Source organism: Triturus cristatus, chromosome 3_1, assembly GCF_964204655.1.
Source record: "Triturus cristatus chromosome 3_1, aTriCri1.1, whole genome shotgun sequence".
NCBI lineage: Eukaryota > Metazoa > Chordata > Amphibia > Caudata > Salamandridae > Triturus > Triturus cristatus.
Window position 1 is genome coordinate 1,034,879,216 of NC_140583.1, and position 22,892 is coordinate 1,034,902,107.

A 22,892-nucleotide genomic window follows, 5' to 3' on the forward strand; every position below is an offset into this window, starting at 1 on the left:
TTTGTGGGATAAACATTTTAGTTCTGTGGCACCTAATCTTGCACGCTAGGTGAGAACCCACTTCATACCCCCTTAATGTAGAATCGCTGGCCCAGGGCTAGAAGAGACTGTTCAGCATGGTTGGTCTTGTGCGTCTTCAGTTGGACTCGCACCATGGCCAGCTTACGTTGGGTAGGTTGGAGGGGTTTTGTTTGTCGATGAGTTCAAGTTCTCAGATGTAAGAGGCGATGAGCCGCACCTCTCTTGCTCTGTCTATCTCAATGGCGATTATTACATCCCTTAAAGTGCCATTAAAAGCATCCCAAAACACATGCCAGGATGTTGCTTGATAGGCGTTGAGCATAAAGTATTCGGTGATTGGATTCATGTGGTCGATACGTTCACTGGATACCTCAAGATTTGGTGGTTAAGGCACCAGCACGGTGGCCCCTTGTGGGGGGGGAGAAGCCATCCATCCACGTGAGAGCTAGATTTGTGTGGTTAGATATTGAGATGTCTGACATTTTATAAGTGACTCTAGTGTGGAAATTAGGGAGCGCATGATCAGTACATAATCGATTTGTGAATCAGTGAAATGTACATGGGAGATAAAGGAATAATCTTTCCTGCTTGATTGTAGGTATCGCCAGATGCCAAGCAGACCTACTTCCATAATTTATTTTTTGTGTTAAGTGCTATTGGGCAGATAAAGCCATTTCCCCTGGGGCTTAGGAGCCTCATACCAGTCTTCCTCGGATAGCTCACCCACGTCGTCTACCTTTTTAGTGCTATAAAAGAGTCAGGGTAATTAATACCCAGTGATTTATTAATGCAAGAGCTGTACTTGTCCTCCAGTGCTTCCATCATGAGTTTGGCCTCGCACAGATAAAGTCTGCAATTTCCCTGGCATCTTTTATGAAGGGTGTGATAGCATGCCACAACCGAAGGTAACCTAAAACCTGTTGAGCAAAATCCTTTAGTAGGCTAGAAAATGAGCAGAGGCATGCTTGGAAGCCGACATCTTTCAGAAGAGAGATATCAGTTAGCTTCCACCTACAAGGGAGATCACCTAGACAGCCACGTCACCCTCCACAATTGGGTCCAGCCAGTCAAGTAGACGTGCGACTAGTTTGGATGGAGCATGACTTTCCACAGGTCATAAACTAGTCTAGTGGAAGAGGAAGACCAAATGATAATGCAGAAAAATAGTCTCCCAAGGCCCGCTCTTCGGTCCGGTAAGCTAGATCTATTAGGGAACCAGTTATTAAGCACCTGGAGGTGTAAAGACCGATAACAGGAGACAGTGTCCAACATGCCATGACAACCATCATATGGGAACCTGCAGCATTTAGCCATGGAAACCCTTTGGGTTCCTCCCCCACCTCCATCAGAAGCTTCTAAACAGGATGTTAAGAGCATGAAAGGAGGAATGGATTCAAAACTGATGGTTAGAGAGCATAGAGCAGTTTTGGCTGGGAGACCCTTTTTTAGGATGGCAACCTGTCCCATGAATAATAACGAAAGTTGAGGACTAGTGATCTTAATCCTTACTGAGTGAGTCGATGAAGGGATTGATGTGTTCGGCCCAGCATTGAAAAGATGAGCTATCATTGTAAGTGCCCAAGTATGTGAAGCCATGTGGTTACTGGTTAAATGTTGTGTCTCGGAGCCCTTCATCCACAGCACTGCAGACCAGAAGGTGGCTTAGTTATCTGAGGAAGTCATGCACATAGTGAAACTCTGTCTTTGTTTCCAGCTTCTCCGTGATGAACCCTGATTCAGTTTCAGTTCTCAGCAGTGATGCTGAACTCTGGATAGCTAGGAGACACCCCTGTAGGGTACCTTACTCCATAATTAAAAGGGAAAATAGGCACTACTGACATATCTTGGCAGTTGTCGTGCATACTCAAGCCAGATATAAGGCAGAAACTGCTGACCACTGCCCATTCCCGGGAGTCAAGCCAAGAGGCAGCCCCCTCAAAAGCCTTCTCAAAATAGACAACTGTGCTAAGCGTCCTATTAAAGAAAAGAAAGAAAGAGTAAGTAAGTGCATTGTGATGACTCATGATATTATAATGAGTCGGTCGGCTTGGCATTAACCACTCTAGTTGGTATGAACTACGGACTTGATTAATGACAGTAAACGGTTTGTAAGGACTTTAGGAGGCACCCTGGTCTCTATCTTATTAGGAATATGGGTGAATAAGAGCTTCAATACAGTTAGGGCTTGTCTAGCTTCTGGTGAACAGTAGTGGTTGCCGCTCAGGTCTGGAGACAGGACCTGGTCCTCAACCACCATGGTGAACAAACCACACAAAATGAAGCTACCTTGGAGTAGAGGCGCTTGACTCGTTCTATGGGCAGGCCCTTGGGGCCAGGAGTTTTGCCAGAGTCAACTTCGGAGATGGCCATGGGAACTCCTCTATATAATAGTGCTAGAGTAAGCCAATTCGATTCTTCTTCAGTGTGAAAATGAGATTTACCTAACAAGCAAGATGTCTCTCTGAGTTTGAACAGTCTATCAGGAATAGAGACAGATGTAGAGGAAGGGAAACATATTAGCCGCTATATGACGGTTAGGGAGAAGACGTCCTTCTTCAGAGAGTATCTCACAAACATGGTGGGATGGATCCTCTCGACAACATAACCAGAAAGAGGTTTGCCAGCTCTGTCCAGGCAGTTGTATTGAAAACTTTGGGACAATAGCCATCGATGCTTAATCTCATCTGTTAAATCCTGTTTCAGCGAGATCTGGGTGCCTCTCAAGGCATTAGGAGTTTTGGGAACACTGGAGCGTCTACCTTTGTTTAAGAAAGGACAGGTGGTGCTCCTGAAGATTGCGCACTTCAGTTCATTTCTGTAAAGTACATTAATGGCGTGAGCAACTCGTTTATATATCTTCAGTGTCTACTATTTTGTAGCTCATCCCCAGCTTCATTCAGTAGCCTCACTTCCACTTCTCCTATTTTTGAAGGATTTTCTTTCCTACTGCAGCAGTTTGTCATTTGTCTTCCTTATTTTACTTTTCATGTTGCAATTTGATTTGCTAATGAAAGTGAACCCAAATGTCTTGTCTTTTACTTATTCCTAGTACTTATTTCTAGAGAGTAAGACAATGTTTTTTTTCCCATTTGTTTTAGTTTTCCACTGTGCTCAATTTTTTTCTCAAATCCTGACGGGTTGAATTTGTTTTTTTAGGAGAGTAGTTAAACTTACAAAAAATTCCCGTATTGGTTAAAATTATAGTACATCTGAAATATAGTTGCTAACACTGGCTTTCATGAAGTGCACTACAAATTGAGGGATGTATATCCTTGCTGATGGTTATGTGTTGTGCTTAATGTTCTCTAATGATTAATGACTCCTAAATGGTGAGTCCATTACCTATTTGGATATGTATATACATATATATATGAATTATTAACACGTACATGTTAATTCTATCCCCAATGTTATTTAATTTGAGGCTCTGAATATAACATGTTGAGGAAACAAGATGATTCACCCGATTTAAACAAATTGTTGTTACTGAGGCATATATAATAAGTATTCAATTCGTTTTGAACAATCATGTTGGTTTATACGAATCTATAATTTGGTGATTTTTACAGGACTATTATGAAGTGTCCAATATTTTGATTTTCATTACATTGAATTAGGATTGAGATAAAAAATGTTCGAAGATAAAACAAACAAAAAGCCTTTTGTAAATGCAATATGATTTGCACACTCTAAGATGGCGACCATAATCACATAAATGAGTCCTTCGTCTATGTTTATGAAATGTTGTGTACATATGAACTTCCGCCTCTAGACGCGAGCCGACACTGACGAAAGCTACGGCTGAAACGCGTCTGTTTTTTTATTTGCACGATTTAAACTAACCCGAGTGCTGGTCCTTCTGTTTTTCAAACATTGGAGCGATATATAAGCACTCTCGACTGTGAGCAAGGGCGCCAGCCCGAAACGCGTAAGGTGATAACAAGAGCTCTGAATGTTTCCTGCACATTGTGCCACAACCTCCAATAAAAGAAGTGCAATACTCATCGAGAGTGCTTCCTCGAGCAAGGGCAACCTTTTCTTCCAATATTTTACGGCCGGTCCAGCCGTGGGGGAGCACCGCCGCAGCAGTAGCGGACCAGAGTTGGCGTCGAGGGACAGTCATCATTTTTGGACGATGGGGCCACTATTGGTGGATTTCTACGAGTGGCAGACTGTGTGGTGAGCCATTCATCAACCCACATGGGCTTTATGATGTTTTTAATGTGAGGTGGAGGAGAATCCCACATGGGATGCGGTGCTGCGAACTACAAGGACCACAATTCTGGGCACTAGCGACACGCCCATTGGGGCGGATACATGAGGACTTGTAAAGATGACCGCGCACTGTTTTCAATCACCCCGGAAAACACCTGTGAGCAAGGGCGCCAGCCCGAAACGCGTAAGGTGATAACAAGAGCTCTGAATGTTTCCTGCACATTGTGCCACAACCTCCAATAAAAGAAGTGCAATACTCATCGAGAGTGCTTCCTCGAGCAAGGGCAACCTTTTCTTCATATATATATATATATATATATACCAACAACAAAGTCCCCCTCTTAAATAAGAGGGGGGCTTTGTTGTTGGTTTATTGATTACGTGGACACTTATGGAGGAGTATGTATTGGATATTGTGCACATCACTTGTAAGGCTATGGGTACTTGCCTTATTATCCTTCTTTGACACTATGTAACGACAATAGAGTAGTGACACCTCCATATTCTCAATCATTTTACCAACTATAATTGGTTTGTCCTTGTTAGAGATCTGATGTGTACACATATATTTATCTGTTCGACACTCCAGCAGTTGTAGCTATACATAGACATACATCGTGTGAGCTCATTTGACTCACAGTTGGAGCACAAGAGATACGTCAGAACCGACTGGTTATTTGAGAACATGTGGCGATGACATAGTACACACCAGACTTGATACGAGTTATCTGTACATCGAGGCACATTTACTGCTACCAATCTCTCATGCCAGACCACTATTATTCATGACAATAGTTTCAACATGTTGATACCGATTATATCTGGTTTTATCTGATGATTCATTGGTTGTATTCACGTATATACATGTGCCCCAGCAGTATGCTGCAATTTTTCATTTGCATTTAGCATTTAACCATGTTCATTCATGGGCATCTAAGGCACTTAATCCGTTATCTATGCACAATGCTCTATTCCAAGATGTCTGCCATGTTGAATCTATTAGTCCCCTTTTCATGTTTGCTTTCTTGTTTGTAATTGACATGATTACTATAAGTTCGGCTGTCATTGGTTGCACAAAGTTCACGTGATTAAGCTTGTCTAAAGCGAAACGCGTTGTGAATAAACAGCGGTATTTACATTCTACACGGAGTTGGTGTTTCTGGGAGCGCACTTATTGAGGATTCATGTATTGTTTACAAACCGGTTCTCTCCGCCGGTGCGTGCGCCACTCTTCATGGGTCCCGAGCTGACAGGAAGGAGTAACTCACAGTGTTGAGAGATATATAGATATATAGAGATATATATATATAGATATATATATATATATATATAGATATATTATTTTTTTTTTCAGCCAGTCCTCTCCAACCATGGTCTGTTATGATGTCATTCCCATCTTTCTTTCACCCACTACAGCAATGGGTCTCCTTTTTCACAAGAGCACTTCCACGCACTGAGCAGTACCCTTCAGTGCATGTACTACTGTGGTAATGTGTGTTTTCTAATTCCCAAAAATGTTTTTAAAAAAAAATATTTTCAATGGCGTGGCAGCTTCCCCCAACAAAGATGTTTTACCAAAACCATGACTAAACAAAACCGACATTTGCAAAGCCAAAATGATGGCAGCCAACACCAGATCTATCAGCCCTGCCAGTTCTGGCATTAGTCAAGACCATATGATTTTTCAAACATTATGCATTTCAAATACTTAGGTTTCAGCAGCATACAGCCTAGGTAACAGGGTCAGCACACTTCAACTATTGATTTACTTCACTGTGAGTGATGGCATTCTGCTCCTCCATCAAATGTACCTCCACAAAAAATGTGACAGGGACTACTAGGCCAATGTTTGATTTTGGTTTAATGTATCTTATTTTATTATTTTTATAAAACTTTTTTTCCCATTTGTTAGTGCCCGGCAGCTCCCCTTACATCGCTGTTGGACCACTCGTGTGTCTACATATCTGGGCATCACACCATGAATTATTCTGTCAATGGTTTTGGGAAAAAGTTTTTACAAAAACCATTTCAAGAGCTCCCCACACATTTGCATGCATGCACGTCTATGTGCACATACAGACGGCTATCTGAATGCTTTTTATAACAAAATTGTATACAAAAAATTCACTAGCAAAACAATAATTGCAAAGCCAAAAAGTCAAAAGGAAATGCCAGGCTTATTGGCTTTGCAGATGCTTGTTTTACATTATACCAATTTGGTGCCACTGTGTTGTGTCCGACTACAAGGTGCAATTCCGTCTGCAATAACTTTCGTTCTTGATTCCCTGTTACTCCTTATGCTTCAACCTTTTAATGTGTGAAAAATGTAAAGTCATCTAGCTTCTGTTAGGCTTCTTCTCTAAACACGTGGCAGGTAGTGTGCTTTGTCTTTATTTATTAGGCTGCGTTTGTTGCCAATGTGTAGTTTTTAATATTTTTGGGGTGATACCAATATATTGCATCGAACACATGCATCTTTTTAGGGCATACTGTATACATTCTGCGTCAAATGTACTGCACATTATGGTCTTGCTTTCAGGGTTATATGAGCTACTGCTGTTCTTTGATAACATTGCACATTGGCACCCTTTTGCATTTGTAGCATTCATGGCAATGTAATTTCATTTGTTCCAGTCAGTCCAATGTCACGTGTTATGCTCTCAAAATGACTCCATACTTCATAGTCCTTATTGATGGTGGCTTGCAGAATGGAATCGACGGATGCAATGTCACTTTTGATTATTTTATTCATCCTCCGAATAGGCTAGTGTTTGGATAGTACCATTTTCTCCTGTGTGAAATAGGTTACTATGCACCTCATCGACTCTTCCTTATGTTGCTCACGTGCATTAATTTCCATTTTCCATTTCAAATTCTTTATTTCGACATTTGTCATAAAAGAATCGTACAAGTTTACATTTTAAAAAAATATTCGAGTTTGATACAGATGTAATAAAATTATCAGAAGAAAAATGTCAGTACCCATGAGACAGCCTGAAATAAAAGTCAGTGCTTTGCACTTCGATATAAACTAAACTTTCGGTAGCCTACTCTTGGTAATTAAAAAACTAATGGCGAAATATAGTTCAAAGCATTTTATCAAATGTCCTTTTCCTCCACATAGCTCTCAAAAAGGATGACATAGCAAAAACTATTACAGGATTTAAATCAGTTTTAAGAATTCGGAAAGATTGCATACATTGCGTAAACCCCAAGTTTTTACAGAGGGGAACAATCCAATACCTTCTAGACTTTAAGTAGGCAGGGCATTAATTTCTCCTTTGGTCAGGTCACATTCATTCAACTTGTTCTGTTGTGTGTAGATGACCAATACATATTCTTTCATTATGGCACCGGCTTTCTTCTTAGCATCTTTCATGATCAGCACCAACTAGATGCCTTTTTAATCTTTCATAACTGTCCACTGCAATAAGACTTTGTTAAAATCTGAAGAGAGGCCTACCCTATAATTCTGCTGTTTTAGTCATCATTTCAATTAAAACGAGCATTTTATGTGTCTCACAATAACAGCAATAAATTTCCACCAGTGCACTCCTGCAGATTAAATAATTGTCTAACAATTTGTTTTAAATAGGGCTGCTTATGCTGTATTTGAGTAAAAGTGGAAACTCTGCATACTGGTTTTATTTATCTGTTCATATTTTTATAAATGTTACATTTGAGTGGTCTTTGATTTTCCTGTTTCTGTCAAACAGCTTGAAAGTCAATGCCATCTCTGACGAGGAATAAGCGCCCCTTAAACAAACTTGAATGTCTGTGAGCATTTCACAAGAATTGTTTCATTTATACCATTTATATTTTCAAGTTAAACATATTCGTCATTTCTGTTGGGGGACTAAAGATAAGAATTGGTATTGATCAAAAAAAAAAGTGGACTGGTGTGTACCAGCAGAGAGAGTTGCATACCTTAGTCCTGGCTGACTCCAAGAAATGTTATTAAAATTGATGGTGGAGGGGAGGGGGCACATGGAATAAACATTATGGTTTTCAACAACATGAGGGGGCCTCACTTTTAAAACACTGCAGTGCCCTGTGCTGTAACTGGTGAGTGAGGCTCCACATCATCCTTCCAGTTGGGTTTGTGATGTCATACTATGAGTTTTAGTCTTTATTAACAAGAAGAATAAGAATACATTTATTGTACAGTTAATTAAAACTCACAATGTTAAAAACTTCCGTCATTAAAATCATTTAAACCTTGTTTTGCACATATGTTATTAGGGTAAAAGAAAAAAAGGTATTTTACACACTATAAGATCGTATCAGTCTCAATTGCGTTATCTGTGAAGTCCTTGCCAAGTTCCTTAACAGTCTGTTCCTTTATTAGATAAAAATGCTGTTGCTTGCTGTTCTTCAATGTTCCAAATGGCTAGTTCTTAAGTCTTCTGGCCACTATGCCACTAGTCTTTATTAGGAGTTCTTGTATGACTGTGATGTCCGAGTTTGTTGGTTTATTCGGAAAATGTATAACAACATAATTTTTTTTAAAATTAACTTTGACGACTGTGCCTTTGATATGAATTCATTAACCTTTAGGCAAATGTTACAAGTAATGCACTAAATGGAATGAAGGAGAAAATACAGGCTGAAGAAGATGATAAAGAAAAGTGGGATTTCCTGAGTCTTTCTAAATCGTGGATTCCAAATGACAACTTTGAAACTAATAAAGAAGACATTTTATTTTCCCATGTAAGTTTCTACAGTCATCTCCTGCTGTTTGTGATTGTTTGAAAGTAAAGGAAATATAAATATGTATGTACTCTGTCTACTTTATTGGTGCAGAAAAGAAACATATTTTATGGTGCAGGGCAATGAAGGAACTGTACTACTCGAACGCAAATGTATTCTCAATATTTGTAACCATTCGAGACACACTGTTAATATTGTTGTGTGATGAAGAGGTGCAGATGGTCCCAGGAGGCCAAGAAACAGGGTGTTGTAGCCCGGTTGGAGCTTCAAGGCAACACTGTTATTACATAGAGACCCTTTCGGCCTGCATTTTTTGGCCATGGGCTCCAATTGATTACAAAATTGTTCCAGATTTGCTTCTGGTAGGATAGTGGTTACGTTTGGGATTGCCTCACCTATCTGAGCGTTCCTGTTCCCAGGGAACAGCGATAGTTTAGGCAACCAACCAAAAGTGCACTTAAAAGGATTCTTCAGCCTGGAACATCATTGAGGCTGGTTCCTTGAGTTACAGGCCCAAACTATTGTGATCCAGCAGTACTAAAATGGAAACTTAAGGCAAATGCATTTGCAAGCCAGGAGTGAAGCAAAGATACTGGTTGTAAAAATATTCTTGTGGCGAATTATTTTAGCCATAGGTCTTTTGGAAATGTTTTGTAACAAGACCTTTTTGTCAATATTGACAAGGCTGTAGCTTCTCCCTTTGAAATACAGGCTTCCAGCTGTTCCCTCTTGGGAGAAGACCCCATATGGTGATGATCCATTGTATGGAGCAGATGCTGCAGGGGTAATGTGTGCAAGGCACCTAACTGAATTAATATTCGTGCATATTGACAGAACCGTGACTTTATTATTTGCGAGTCATAATCTGAAGCACATGGGGTGTTAAACTAGCACCTGCTTATGAAGCCCTGTCATGGCACTGGACCTGTAAGGTCTTTCTCTGGGAATGGAAAAAAGAATACATTTTCTTCATTGCCTTTCTAGGTGATTCCAATGAAGCGTTTTAGCACAGAGTTTCCACTACTGGTAAGGTAAATACATACTTATCACAGCTTGTCTAAACAGGAACCAGTTGTTTCTGTGAGTTCTCTTTGCTTGGTAGCTGGGAGAAAGGATGGTGACTGTGGCAGATAAAAGATCCTCTGATATAAATGTATGTCTTAACTTAAGAGCTTATAAAGTGGTTAAATTATAGGTTTGATTACATTTTCAAACATCAGCCAATATCTTTCACCTTTGACTGCAATGAAGCTCTACTTCTGTCCAGGGTTGGAGAGAACCTTGGAAAGGTTTGTGATTATGCACAAGCTCATGAGTGTGTGGTGTGGGCGTTCATCAAATAGAATTTCATTCCTGTGATGGAATGGCCCCTCTCCACCTCTGGTAGCAAGTTTACTAATGTTCTTTTATTTTGGTGTATTATTTCATGTAAGTAAATTAATTGTAAAACTGCAAAGTTATCTGTTGTTGGTAGCAAAAATGAACCTCCACCCACAAATCAAGGCATTCATGAACCTCAGTAAAATTCTGCGCAAATGACTTGAGATTCCGTTTAAAAATATACAGAGATAAATGTACTGTCCTAGAAAGAAGAGCATAAACCTCATTAGTTGGTGACAGGATGATTAGCTTTTGAAGATACTTACTGTAGCCATCTTAGTTTAGTTCTCATCGTAATTTTCTCTTTGTTTATCCTTTAGTTTGAGAAGGAGAAACAACACGATATCCGTTCTTTCTTTACACCAAAGCGCGAGGCTGAAAAAAAGCGCAAAACGGTGTCTTGCGATGCGTCATCGGAAATGTCTCCTGAATCAACTCAAAAAAATGTGCGTTTAACATCTTCAGAAAGTGCACAAGAAGGCGGTTGTGGAAATAAAGAGGGCTCTGTGAATGAAAATGAAATCATTGATGTTGATGCGGCTTTCGGTGACGAAGACGAATGTTTCGAAGCTCAGCCCAAGCGATTTCGATTTGTGGGACTGCACACGCCAAAATCTGAGAACAAGCTTAAGAGAAAGTCCTGGGGTGGAAAAGACAGCCCGACTCTCACAGAAAAGAGAGCTCGCGGGGTTTCGGACGGACCCTCAACTTTCACCCAAGGCCAAAAGCCCCTTTCGGTAATACACTGGAACTGTACCGCGTGCACGTACACGAATAGTACACTGCTACCGTATTGTGAAATCTGTGAGACTCCTCGACGCGACAGTGGTGAGTATAAATCACACGATCAGGTAACGTTTCCATCCTTAATTATTGTCCGCAAGTGAGACCACAAGTGCATTTAAGCAAAGACTATGCGTGAAAGGTTTTTAATACGTATGTTATGCAAATATTAGTCTGTGTGACACCATTTTAAGATTTGGAGGTACCAAATTTTTGTCAAAAATGTATCTTTCAAAGTTCATGTGGCTTGACATTAATTTGACACAAATAGGCATGACTCATTAATGTCAGCAAGATGTAAATTGAATTGGACAGAATTGAAAGTTGAGTTGGCATGGTTTCAGATATATCATACGGTCATTGCCCGGCTGCCTGCTTTCTCCTTGGACTACTTGACATCATCAAAAGCCATAGAAACAACAGCGCCTCAACTTAATAGCATAGTGACCCACGGGGTGTACTACCCACTGACAACGAGTTAAACTAAGCCTTGGTGGCTGTTGCAACAAACCATCGTGCTTCCTGCTTCTATTATGGATATAGGCAAATTATGGTAATACCAGGTGATATTTTTAATGCACATGCTATTGTTATACTGTTGGAACTCGGCCGTTAAAGCTATATTGCCTTTTCATGTGTGATGTAAATGTAAAATAGTTTACAATGCCCCGATACGTTTTAACACGGAGTTCTGCACTAAAGACTGGTAAACTGTTCAACAGGTCATTCGAAATTTATCAAACCTGTTAAATGCATCACTTGAAGTACCCAAAAATTGCAGACCCATCTCTCTGCTCCCCTTCCCAGCCAAAGTCTGTGAGAAGGTAATCAGTGCCCAACTCACCAAATTCACTGAAACAAACCACATCTTGAACACCTCCAAATAAGGCTTCAATAGCAACCACAGCACCGAGACTGCTCTCCTCACCGCAACAGACGACATCCGCAATCTCTTCGACCAAGGCAAAACCACAGTCTTCATCCTCCTGAACTTCTCTGACGCTTTTGACATGGTTTCCCACCACACCCTAAATGCAAGACTCCACGACGCTGGCATCCACGGCAGAGCCTTAGATTGGATCCTCTCCCTCCTCACTGGCCGAACCCAGAGAACCAGTCTCCCACCGTTCTCCTTGGAACCAAAGAGATCAGCTGCGGAATCCCTCAGGGCTCCTATCTGAGCCCTACCCTCTTCAACATCTACATGGCCCGCTGATGGCCATCGTCAGAAGCCACAGATTAAACATCCTCTCCTACACCGACAACACCCAGCGGATTCTCTCCCTCACCGACAAAACTACAGCCGCAAAGAACAACTAGCACAACGGTATGAAGGCAGTCACCACCTGGATGAAGGATAGCTACCTCAAACTCAACTCTGACAAAACTGAAGAGTCCTCATCCTGGGAACCACCTCCTCTGCCTGGCACAACTCCTGGTGGTCCGCAGCACTCAGAGCCCCCCCCCCCCACCCACCAACCACGCACGTAACCTCAGCATCATCCTTGACTCCTCCCTTTAAATGAACCGCCAAGTCAACGCCGTCTCATCCTCCTGCTTCCATACGCTCCCCCTGTTCCGAAAGATTTTTAAGTGGAGCCCCACCAAGTCCATGAGAACAGTCACCCAGGCACTTGTCAGCAGCAAAGTTAACTACAGCAATTCACTCTACACTGGCACCTCCCAGAAGCTCCAAAAGAAATTGCAAAGAATCCAGAACATTGCCACAAGACTTATCCTGGACATCCCTTGTTGCAGCCACGTTGCCGAACAACTGAGAAAAACCTCCACTGGTTCTCGATCAACAAAATAATTACCTACAACCTCCTCACAGACGCCTAAAAGGCCCTCCGGGACATCGGACCTGCATACCTCAACCACCACCTCTCCTTCTACACTACCACCAGACACCTCCGTTCCGCCGACCTGGTGCTGGCCACTATCCTATGGATCTGTAAGATCCATGGGATCTTACAGATCAATTCCTCAATTGAGGAAGGACCTCAAGACATGGCTCTTCGACCAGACTGGCTTTTCGACCGAATTGCAGAACCCAGCCCCCCCCTCACGCCTTGAGACCCTAAGGGGTGATTAGCCACGCTCCATAAGAACCCTGATTGATTGAAAACTAAACACTAAAAATAAGTGTCCGGGCGTGGCCAAGATGGCGAGCGGGTAGGACGTGTTTTACATAGTCTCCCCGTTCCCGAGGCCCGAACTTGCCCATGCCAACACAGTGCTGCCCCATGGAAGCTAGGGACTGCAGCGAGATTTATCCCCGGCTCAGTAGCGCCCGTTATTTAAGCAAAATCGGGGCCAGAGACTGGGGAGCAGTCGATTCCGTGCCAGAGACGGGAGTCACGCTGGGTGAAGAAATGGCGGCCGCCTCCGAATAGAAGGGCGCTGACTGAGTGAGACGATCGGCAGCCGGACATCGCACAACAGCCCGACCCCGGGGAGCGGACCAGAGTCGGACAGGCCTTGCGGCACATGGAGAGGAGTCCGGCGGGGGCCCGGTGCGTTGAGCCAAGGCGCCGGAGGGCGGATGGGAGCCAAGCCGGGAGAGGGGAATGGAGGCCCGGCAGACGTAGCAGCTGGCGCGGAGTCCCTGAGGTTAGCAGCAGCACAGAACCCGCAAGGAGAGGCGGAGGCGAGCATCCCCAGGCAGTGGCCAGACTATCGGCTGGTGTTGGGGATTCGCTGCACTCCCGCACCGCTACACCCCAAGTGGTCTGAGAAGGGCCCCACGTGGTGGAAGGCATTGAGGGCAGCACGGGGCCTGGGGGCTGGAGGCGGTAGCAGCCCCAGAACAAGGCAGGCTCATTGGAGCGGTCAAGCTCCTGTGCACAGCCCCGCTTGACTCGGGGGAAGACGGCGAGGGTCCCGACGGGGGCTCCGGGCAGCATTCGGCAGAGACGAACGGTGGACAGCAGACAGGCCAGGAACAGAGAGGGGAGGACCAGTGGGCCTTGCAGAGGGCGTGGAGCTCTGGTATGAAGTGACAGCAAAGGGGCCGCAAAGAGGGGCAGCGGTGGTCAACTCCCAGGCAGCGACCAGACTATCGGCTGGCACCGGGGAATCACCGTGGTACAGCGAAGCGGCGCCCACTGAGCGTGGAGCAAAGCCCCACGGGGGGAGAAGATGCGGATTGGGACAGCGTGGGCTCCGTAGGTGGCGGACCCCCATAGTGGGTCCTCAGGCGGCACAGCACTGGAGTGCGATAAAAGACAGAGAGACTTGTGCCAAGCTGCGGCGCAGATACCCTAAAGGCAGGAGCGAGTGGGAGGCGATGGTCCCGGAGCTGGGAACGCCACGTGGAGACTGCCCACTCCACAGAGCGACAGGAGTGCGGGCGGGGGCGATCCTGCTGCCGGGGGGCCCGGTGGGGGCTGGAATCGGCCAGGTGCCCCGGCTGGCTTGCCCCCTGGAGGTGTAGCTAAGGAGAGTGGGGTGCACCGGCCGCCCATTATCGGAGACATTGGGGCCTCGCTGGCAGGGGCTGGTGAACCCGCACAGAACGGCGAGAGAATCCCAGCGGCACAGGCGCGGCATGAGAGGCACTGGGGCGGTGGAGGAGGCAGAGCGCATAGTAGGAGGCAACGGTCAGACTAGTCGGCTGATGCCCCTATAGCAGAGTAGGGTCCCCTTAGGGGCCTGCTGTGGAAGCTGGAAGGCCCGCTGAGGTCGCGCAGGGCCCGGGCAGCGGCATCGCTGATCCGTGTTGCTCACAGGCTGTACCTTGCTGAGGGGAGAACGCCGGCTTGGGTGTGAGCGGAGGGCCGAGGCATAGGGTCCGTTTGACAGAAGCAAGGGCAGCTGAACAGTCGCACGAACGGGGCATCGGCCAGGGAGACCGCTGGCGCCCGGACTGACTGGTGAAGCCACTGGAGGCCAGAGAGAGCGCGAGGACGGCAAGAGCCTCAGCTTTGTCCATGGAGGGGAACTGACCTCGTGGGCTGTGGGACAAGAGGGGCCCGGACAACACTGAGACCGCACCTCCTTGGCTCTAGTGGGAGGAACACAGGAAGCCCCATGTGTAGGGGCTTTGGGCCAGAGCGATTATCCTGAAGAGAGGAGGGCAGTGTGCCACACTGCAGCGGACGAGACGCCATAGGCGAGCCCCATCACGAGCGAGAGGAGGCTACCGTCCAGAGTCCCGCCTGGCTCGTTAGTGCCATGACGACGCAGCGAATCAAAAAGGATCATACATTGAAGGATATGCTCATCAAACCGGCGCTGACGACCTCCGACTTGGAGGGGGTGGAGGACCCGATCACCGGTGCTTTTTTGGAGACACTATTTAACACCTTGCGGGACGATTTTCAGACTCTGAAAGGTGAAGTGGCAGGGGAGGTGAGGGAGATCCGATGAGAGGTGGATACCCTGAGAGATCGAGTGGCTGCGCTCGAGGATCAGGAGCAAATAAAGGACGAGTAGGTGACGTAACTCCAGCAAGAGGTGATCCGCTTGCGGGAACAGCAAATTGATCTCCAGGCACACACGGAGGATCTGAAAAATCGCTCCAGACAAAATAACATACGAGTCCGGGGAGTTCAGAAGGACGCAGAAGGGTCAGACATGGTCCAGTATCTCTAGGCCCTGTTTCGAGAGATATTAGGGGTCTCAGAAGACACGGAGATCCGCATTGATAGAGCGCGTAGAGTGGGTTTTCGCCGGAGGGCCCCGGCGCCACCTCCTGATATCCTTGCCTACCTACCGGACTATCCCTTGAAGGAGTGCATACTCCGGGAAGCCAGAGCGAAACACCCGATCCAGTACCAGGGTCACAACATAGCCTTGTACCAGGACTTGGCAGCCATTACCCTACAAAAGAGGCAAGACTTCCAAGAGGTGACCTCCCACCTGCGTGACAAAGGAGCAGCATACTCCTGGGACCATCCCTTTTGCATCATATTTAAATGAGAGGGCAGGCTCCGCCAGGTCTGCTCGCTGCAGGAGGCCCGTAAGCTGTTGGGCCTGCCGCCGCGCAGTCCCGACGAGAAGTCCAGCAACAACCAGCGGTCACCTCAAGAAAAATGGCAGAGAGTGGGCTCGAGACGGCTCTCAGGAGCCTCGAGGGGGCCTGACCCTGAGGTGATGGCACAGGAACGAAAGGCGGCATTGGAGTCAGTGCTCAAGGACACAGCATCTAACGATAGCTCCTGATTGAAAAGGGGTCTGCTGCCATTTGAAATGCGGTAGGGGGTGGGGGAAGAGACGTCGCAGGTATTGAACCACGGAATGCCCCTGTTCACTTTTTCTTCCAGATACGCGCGATTCAGCCCTGCGGGCTCTGGACATTGGAGGGGAGTTGGGGTGGGGAGGGTTGGGTTGGGTTTGGGTGGGGAGGGTGGGGAACTGGTGTGCGGCACGGGTGTCCAAGTTAGCGTAAGCGGTATAGGTGCTTGGCGGGGGCACGGGGTCCTGGAGGGCGGCTGTGGTGGAGGGGGAGGTCTCGAATACGGTCACAGCGGCAAGTGAACACCTGGCGTCCATGATACATTCAGAGATATGCATTCTAACTCTCAATGTGCGCGGCTTAAACAGCCCTAACAAGCGGAAGGCCATGCTGTCATATCTCGAGCACTCTGGGGCTGATATATGTCTCTTACAGGAGACACATCTTCTGTCTAAAAATTGGCCTCGGATTAGGCTTAGAGCGTTCCCCCAACAATGTTTTTCCTCCACACAGGACAAGAAGGCAGGTGTGGCCATGTTAGTGGCTAAGTGGGGAAGGTGGGAGACAAAATAGCAGAGATCTAAGGCCGGCTTTTAGCGAACAAATTCTGGGTAGGGGGTTCGCCCCTGGTAGTGGGGTCTCTCTATGTGCCCAACACGGGGCATGATAAATTCCTCCAGGCGGCCCTGTCTGACGTTCTGGGGGTGCAGGAACGCTGGGAAATAGTTGTAGGGGATCTGAACTTGGTCATGGATACGACAGCGGACCGGTCGAGTCACAGGTATGCTCAGACAGGGGCAATATCTGCGTAGGGGTTACAGCGTTTACAAAATCAAGGGTAATAGATTTGTGGAGAGCAGCTCATCCTCGTGCCTCGCAATTCTCCTATTACTCACAAGCACATCACACATATGCCCATTTAGACCATTTGTTGGGCACAGCGGAGGTGAATGCCTTGGTGAGGGAGGTCACTTTTGGTTTTTCAGTGGGTGTTTTACTTATTGTTCTTGTTAAAAAGGCATTGTTTTCCCAGAAGGGGCATGAGAGGTGGGACTATAAAGTACCAGTCTGGACACTTGAACAGGCCCTTCGAGGCCAGGATGGGGGCACATATTTACAGCATGTTAAGGATGGCTATGCGTGGTAGTCGGCTCCGTATAGCGCACAGCATATTTCTGGCCTATGGAAATGTTTGTTATTTTATTGCTGAATGCCAATGAAAACAAAGTTAAACCTAAAAATAAGTGTGTGGCTGTGCTTGGAAGGCAGGAGGTAGGGCACAGGGGCTAACCACAGGCCAGGCCCTTTGCCCAAGCACTATTGTGCAGTGTATGTTAAGCGCAGGGCCTAGCTACAGGCCATGTTCTGCACCCAACCTCTGCTAGGCAAGGCTTAAGGCTGCAGGAATTAGGCCATCAAGGCGAGTTGAGCGCTTGCGGCCAGGTTCTCGCCCAACCCCATCTTCTTAATCAAAGGCTGACTCATCAAAATGCCAAAGGACTGACAATTAACTACAGCAAAACAAAACTTATAAAATTGACTGAAAAAACCAAAGTTAAAAACAAAGTTATGGTTCTTGCTCAAACTTGCAAAACCACAGAAATTCACCAGTTATGGTTATGAACACACACAAGGCTCACGGTGTCTACCATCCTCAAGTCACCTATTTGGCAATAGCGCAGAATCACAAAGATATTTAACATGACAACATAATGGTGGATGCCAAGAGATATGTCATGTCTTGTAAGTGTTCATAACCATAACTGACAAATTCACTAGTTTGCGCATGGGATGTTTCGGGGTGATGCGTCAAGCGGGTGCTGAGAAAAAGGGGGGGTCCCAAAATGCGTTTTTCCCATTCATTTTTTCACAGGAACGTTAGACCCTGCAACATCCCGAACCCTGAACCGATTTACATCAGATTGGGCAGAAAGCTGAATCTTAGTCCAGAAATAGTGTTTTGTGTTTTGGTGTAAATTCGTTCAGTAATTTTGGAGAAATGAAGGTTTAAAAAAAATGTATATTTCACGCCGCAGAGGATCAGTGGAGTTGACAGATCTCAAAGTAACATCTGATTGGCTACGATCACTTTAGTCAGGAAGTGGTGGCAGCCATCTTGGGACTCGGGACTCAGTCCAGAGTCCTAGAAAAAACACCAAAAAAAAGACAAAAGGGGCCAGGTTATGGATACTCTGACCACTTAGGCCCTAGATCCCCCTCACCCACCCAGGGTGTGCCAGGGCCTGGAGGGATGACACTTTTTTTTTTTATAAATCTTTTTTTTTATTTAACAATTATCGACCTACAAACAGTTCCAAAATCTATTCAATAGCAATCAGATGACACTTTTTTTAAATGTTTGTTTTCAGTCCTGAGGACCCCATCCCCGGGCCTGATGTATTTTGTAAGGGGAGGGGCCACGTTACCCCCGTTGCAAGCCCATATTTTGTAAGGAGCGAGTAGTACACCTCCCTCCTCCCTGATCCATTCATGGCTCTGGGGTCCCCATCCCCTGGGGTTTGCTCACATACTGTGTCCTGGGGAGCTCACCCACGGGACACAAGAGTTTCCCTGCCCGCCCCAGAGCATTTTCAAAACTCTCGCCAAACGGAAGCAAACACAAAGTCTGGTCCCATTGGGCGAACTTTGAAAATGCACCCACCGGCTGGAAGCAGACTTTTGATTTGTTTCCCTGCCTGCAGTGATGCGGCAGCTAAAAGATCAACAGATTGCTCCCACCTGGAGGGAGCAGCATAAAAAGCTGCTCCATCGGGCTGGATCAATCCTGGCTCCAGCAGCATGCATGGAGCTTGCTGGGTCTGCGAGGTCTCTGGTTCTCCCCCCCCCCTCCCTCAGCAGCCTCCAACGATGTGCATGGTGGGTGCCCTGGGTGGGCACCAGTATTACAAACCACAGGAGAGACCCGTAGCCCCAGTTGAGACCTGGGTAACTATAGTATCATGCAACAATGTCTCAATGGAAGTCAATAGGAGGGCACAATTTTAAGGGTAAATTAATCACACAAGAAATAACACATAGTCCCAACTTTTAGATTAGATGCAGTTGTACTATCAGCAGAGGCACACCAATATGTTTCACAATTTATAATGCAGCATCAACCATGCTTTTAAAATGTGTACTTAGTGCAAGGTGTACACATAGTGCTCGTGAAAAAATATTTAAATGGCACAAGTGAAACACGTGAAAAACTGAAGTACACCAGCGTATTGGAAGCGTTTCAAGAAAATATTATGCACTATATGATGAATGAAAAATCATGTCATAGTTAGGAATCCAAATTTAGCTGGTTGAAGTTGATGGCATTTCGACTTTCATAACTAGAGGTCATCATCAGGACAAGGGTGACACAATGTGGGTATTGCTATTTTAAGGGAGAGGGATGAAGATGCTATTTATAGCTTTGATACTGAGTAGAGCTGGACCAAAGTAAGAGAGCATAAGGGATGTGTGGAAAGTACCTGAAAGAAATCCAAGCCTCCTATCAAAGAAGAAAAGAGAAGGCCTTATATTAGCCACCACTTGCAATACTCAGATGAAGCCACTCTTCCGGTATTTACTTAAATTAGTATGTGTAAATACACTCACATGGAAGGGTCCCACCGGTGTGTTTATTAGTAAAAGTCTGTGCCAGAGAAGATCACTGTGGTCTGTCTGGGCCTTACAAGTCAACTTAAATGAGGCGTGTGACACACCAAGTAGTCTCCCAAGTTACTATCTGTGGAGGGAATCAAATTGCCTGCTATTTAGTGCTCTGAAAATGCTGCAAGTGCTATTCAGAGACAATTGGAGACAGACAAAAAAACTCATCACTCTTGTAAGTGTACCCCTGTGGAGGTGGAAGTTCAAAGTTGGATTGAGGAATACGAATTATCCTTGTGGGAGCCACCAGAATAACACAAGAATAAATCTAAAAATAAATCATGGAGATTAATGCGCAAATGCTGTTTGCAAACGGAGAGCCATGAGTATGTGTTTATACTGACCAGTGCAATTATTGGTGATGTGTCCCCGGGAGGTGGAGCGATGTGTAAATTGTCTTTGTCCAGCTGGCAGTGAAATACTGGCGACATACAGCAGGGAGCGGTGAGGCAAGGAAATAGCCGGGATTGGTATGCTGGCAAAATACATGACTTGATCTGAATAAACAGAGGATCAAAATTAACATTATTTTTGCATGAGGTGTAGTGGGCTTATATTAATGTGCAGTGGTGTCAGGAGCGCTAACCTGATATTGCTGTTGTGGCAGCCTTCTGAATACGGAGAGTCCTGACTGTATCAGGTACTGCATGCCAAGCGTAAAATGAAAGCCGTTATAGGCTGTGGGCGCGTCCAAAGACTAGACTGCTTACCGCCTGCATGGAGGTAGCACGCATGGTTCACCCGGGGTACTGATCAAAGAAAGAATTAAGATGAATTGGAGAGTGTGGAACCGAAATATGGGTCTATCCCTTCGGGCTTATAATCAGATAGTCATTTAGTGTGCCCCACAAGTCTGTTGTTTATTTTTTTTTAAATATATTTTTATTGGCATTTACAATTGTATACAAAGCACATTATGACATATCGCAGTATAAATTACTTAATTCATTTCCTAACATAGTTTAGACGCTCTGATGTTTTATGTCCATTTGTATTCATCCTTCTTTAACTTTATAATGCTTTTGTAATATCTCAATGTGCTTTGCCGATATACCTTATAACAACCAGAAGAACTTTTAACCATATCCTCCTCCCTCCCTCCCCTGCCTTCAATCAGTTTTGTCCCTAGCGTTATGATCACCACTGGCATTATTTCGCTTCTACTACTTGTGTGTTGGGCCCTGCAGGTCTGGGTGTCCGCCCCCTAGGTGTGTTCCCTCTCATTACTTTGTTCGGAGGTCGGCTCCTGATCTCGCTGGAGATTCTTTATCATAGATGCCCACGCCAGTCTGTCTTCCTCAGCCTTTTTGTCTTTCCTTACAAATCTCAACCTGACTAGCTCAGCCGTCGCCCATTCGTTAATGTCCCTCAGCCAATCTGAATGTTTTGGAGGTTGTGGTTGCATCCATGCTATCACTATTCGCCTCTTGGCCAATACCATTCCCAAGTTAACAAAGCATCTACTTAGCTTCTTGTATTTTGGTTTAGGTAATAGACCCAGCAATACTTGTTTAACCTCCCGTGGGATGGTCCACCCTGCGGCCTCCCCTTGAGCCATTAGGACCCTGTCCCAGTATGGCTGTAGCGTGCGGCATTGCCAGATCATGTGGATGAAGTCTGCTCCCTGTGTGGTACATTTGGGGCAACTATCTGGGTGATTTGGGTATATTATGTGTAGTGTGCACAGGGTTAAATACACTTGATGTATAACGTCATAATGAAGTAATTTGAATCAAGCATTTGCACTAACTTTGTCACTCCCGTGCACCTTTCTCAACTCAGCATCTGTCAGAGGTTCATCCATTATCGTGTCCCATTTCTGTTGTAGTCCTCCTGCAATGCTCGATAGAGATGGGAAATGAGTTGTCTTCCCTGTGCCATGTCTAACATTGTCTTTAATATATTAGTGATTTGGGGGCTCTTCTGGGAAATTATGCCAAAGCTCCTGTGCGATACTCAATATTTTCCCATATTGTAGGCATTGGCCTGGCCCCCGCTTAAACTCACTTAGTGCGTCCTCATGTATTATGAAGTGTCCTCCTCTATAGAGATCTCCTAGCAGTTGACAGCCTCCCTCCTTCCAGCATCTTACCAACATAGATTCTGCACACATGCTGTATTATGTACTGACGTTTTTCGGGGACTAACGTCCCCAGCATCAACAATCCAGATAATGTGCCCGACCCGTATTTCCCAGCTAAAAGAACCTTCTATCAGTTGTCTTCTTCATCCAGCCAGTGGACTACGTATTGAAGTTGAGAGGCCATGTAGTTTATCTCCAACCTTGGAACTTCTAGTTCACCCTCTTTCCAAGTTTTTGCAGTGTCATTAGTCGGACGCTCCTCCATTTTTTCCCTCACAGGAGAGTGCCAATGAGAGTTTCTAGTGTACTAAAATACGATCTTGGTATCATATAGAATGAGTGCTGCAATATATATAGGCACCGTGGTAGAATGATCATTTTAATGATCGCTATGCGTCCCATAAGTTATAGCAGCAGTTCAGTCCAAAAGCCACCCGAGCCCTGTAGTCCCTCTAAAACACGACCAATTTTGAATTTGTGAAATGTATCTGCAGAATTGGCCAGATGTATACCTAGGGATCGCTCCCCTTCTCAATCCCACGGTATATCTATGGCTGGATGAGACTCGGCTGGAGTGTAGCTAACCTTCCTATCGGTATCACCCTAGACCTTTTAGCCCCACAAGTCTGTTCCACTGAATGGGTCGTGGCCAAGTAGGCCAAGATGGCGGCAGCACTTCCCTAGCGCTCCGCTCAGCAGCCTGCAAAGTCGGAATAAATACATGCCTTAACTCAACTACAACCCGCCGCAAATGCCACCGCAGCCAAAGCACCCATGAGGGACACCTGACAAGCCAGGAGGAACGACTGAAGTGGTGCTCATGACGACGCCAGGAGCTCCGGCAGGGTCGCGGCCGCAACC

General features: G+C 45.5%; 1 protein-coding gene across 3 annotated transcripts in view; it reads left to right on the forward strand.

The window, feature by feature from the left end:
- ZRANB3 (zinc finger RANBP2-type containing 3) overlaps positions 1-22,892 on the forward strand; it is a 615,617-nt gene that overhangs the window by 473,559 nt on the left and 119,166 nt on the right. For all 3 annotated transcript variants that reach the window (XM_085645762.1, XM_085645761.1, XM_085645763.1), the window contains 2 exons: positions 8,794-8,946; positions 10,647-11,154. In XM_085645762.1, coding sequence (XP_085501888.1) covers positions 8,794-8,946; positions 10,647-11,154 — 661 coding nt within the window. The remainder of the gene's footprint in view (positions 1-8,793; positions 8,947-10,646; positions 11,155-22,892) is intronic.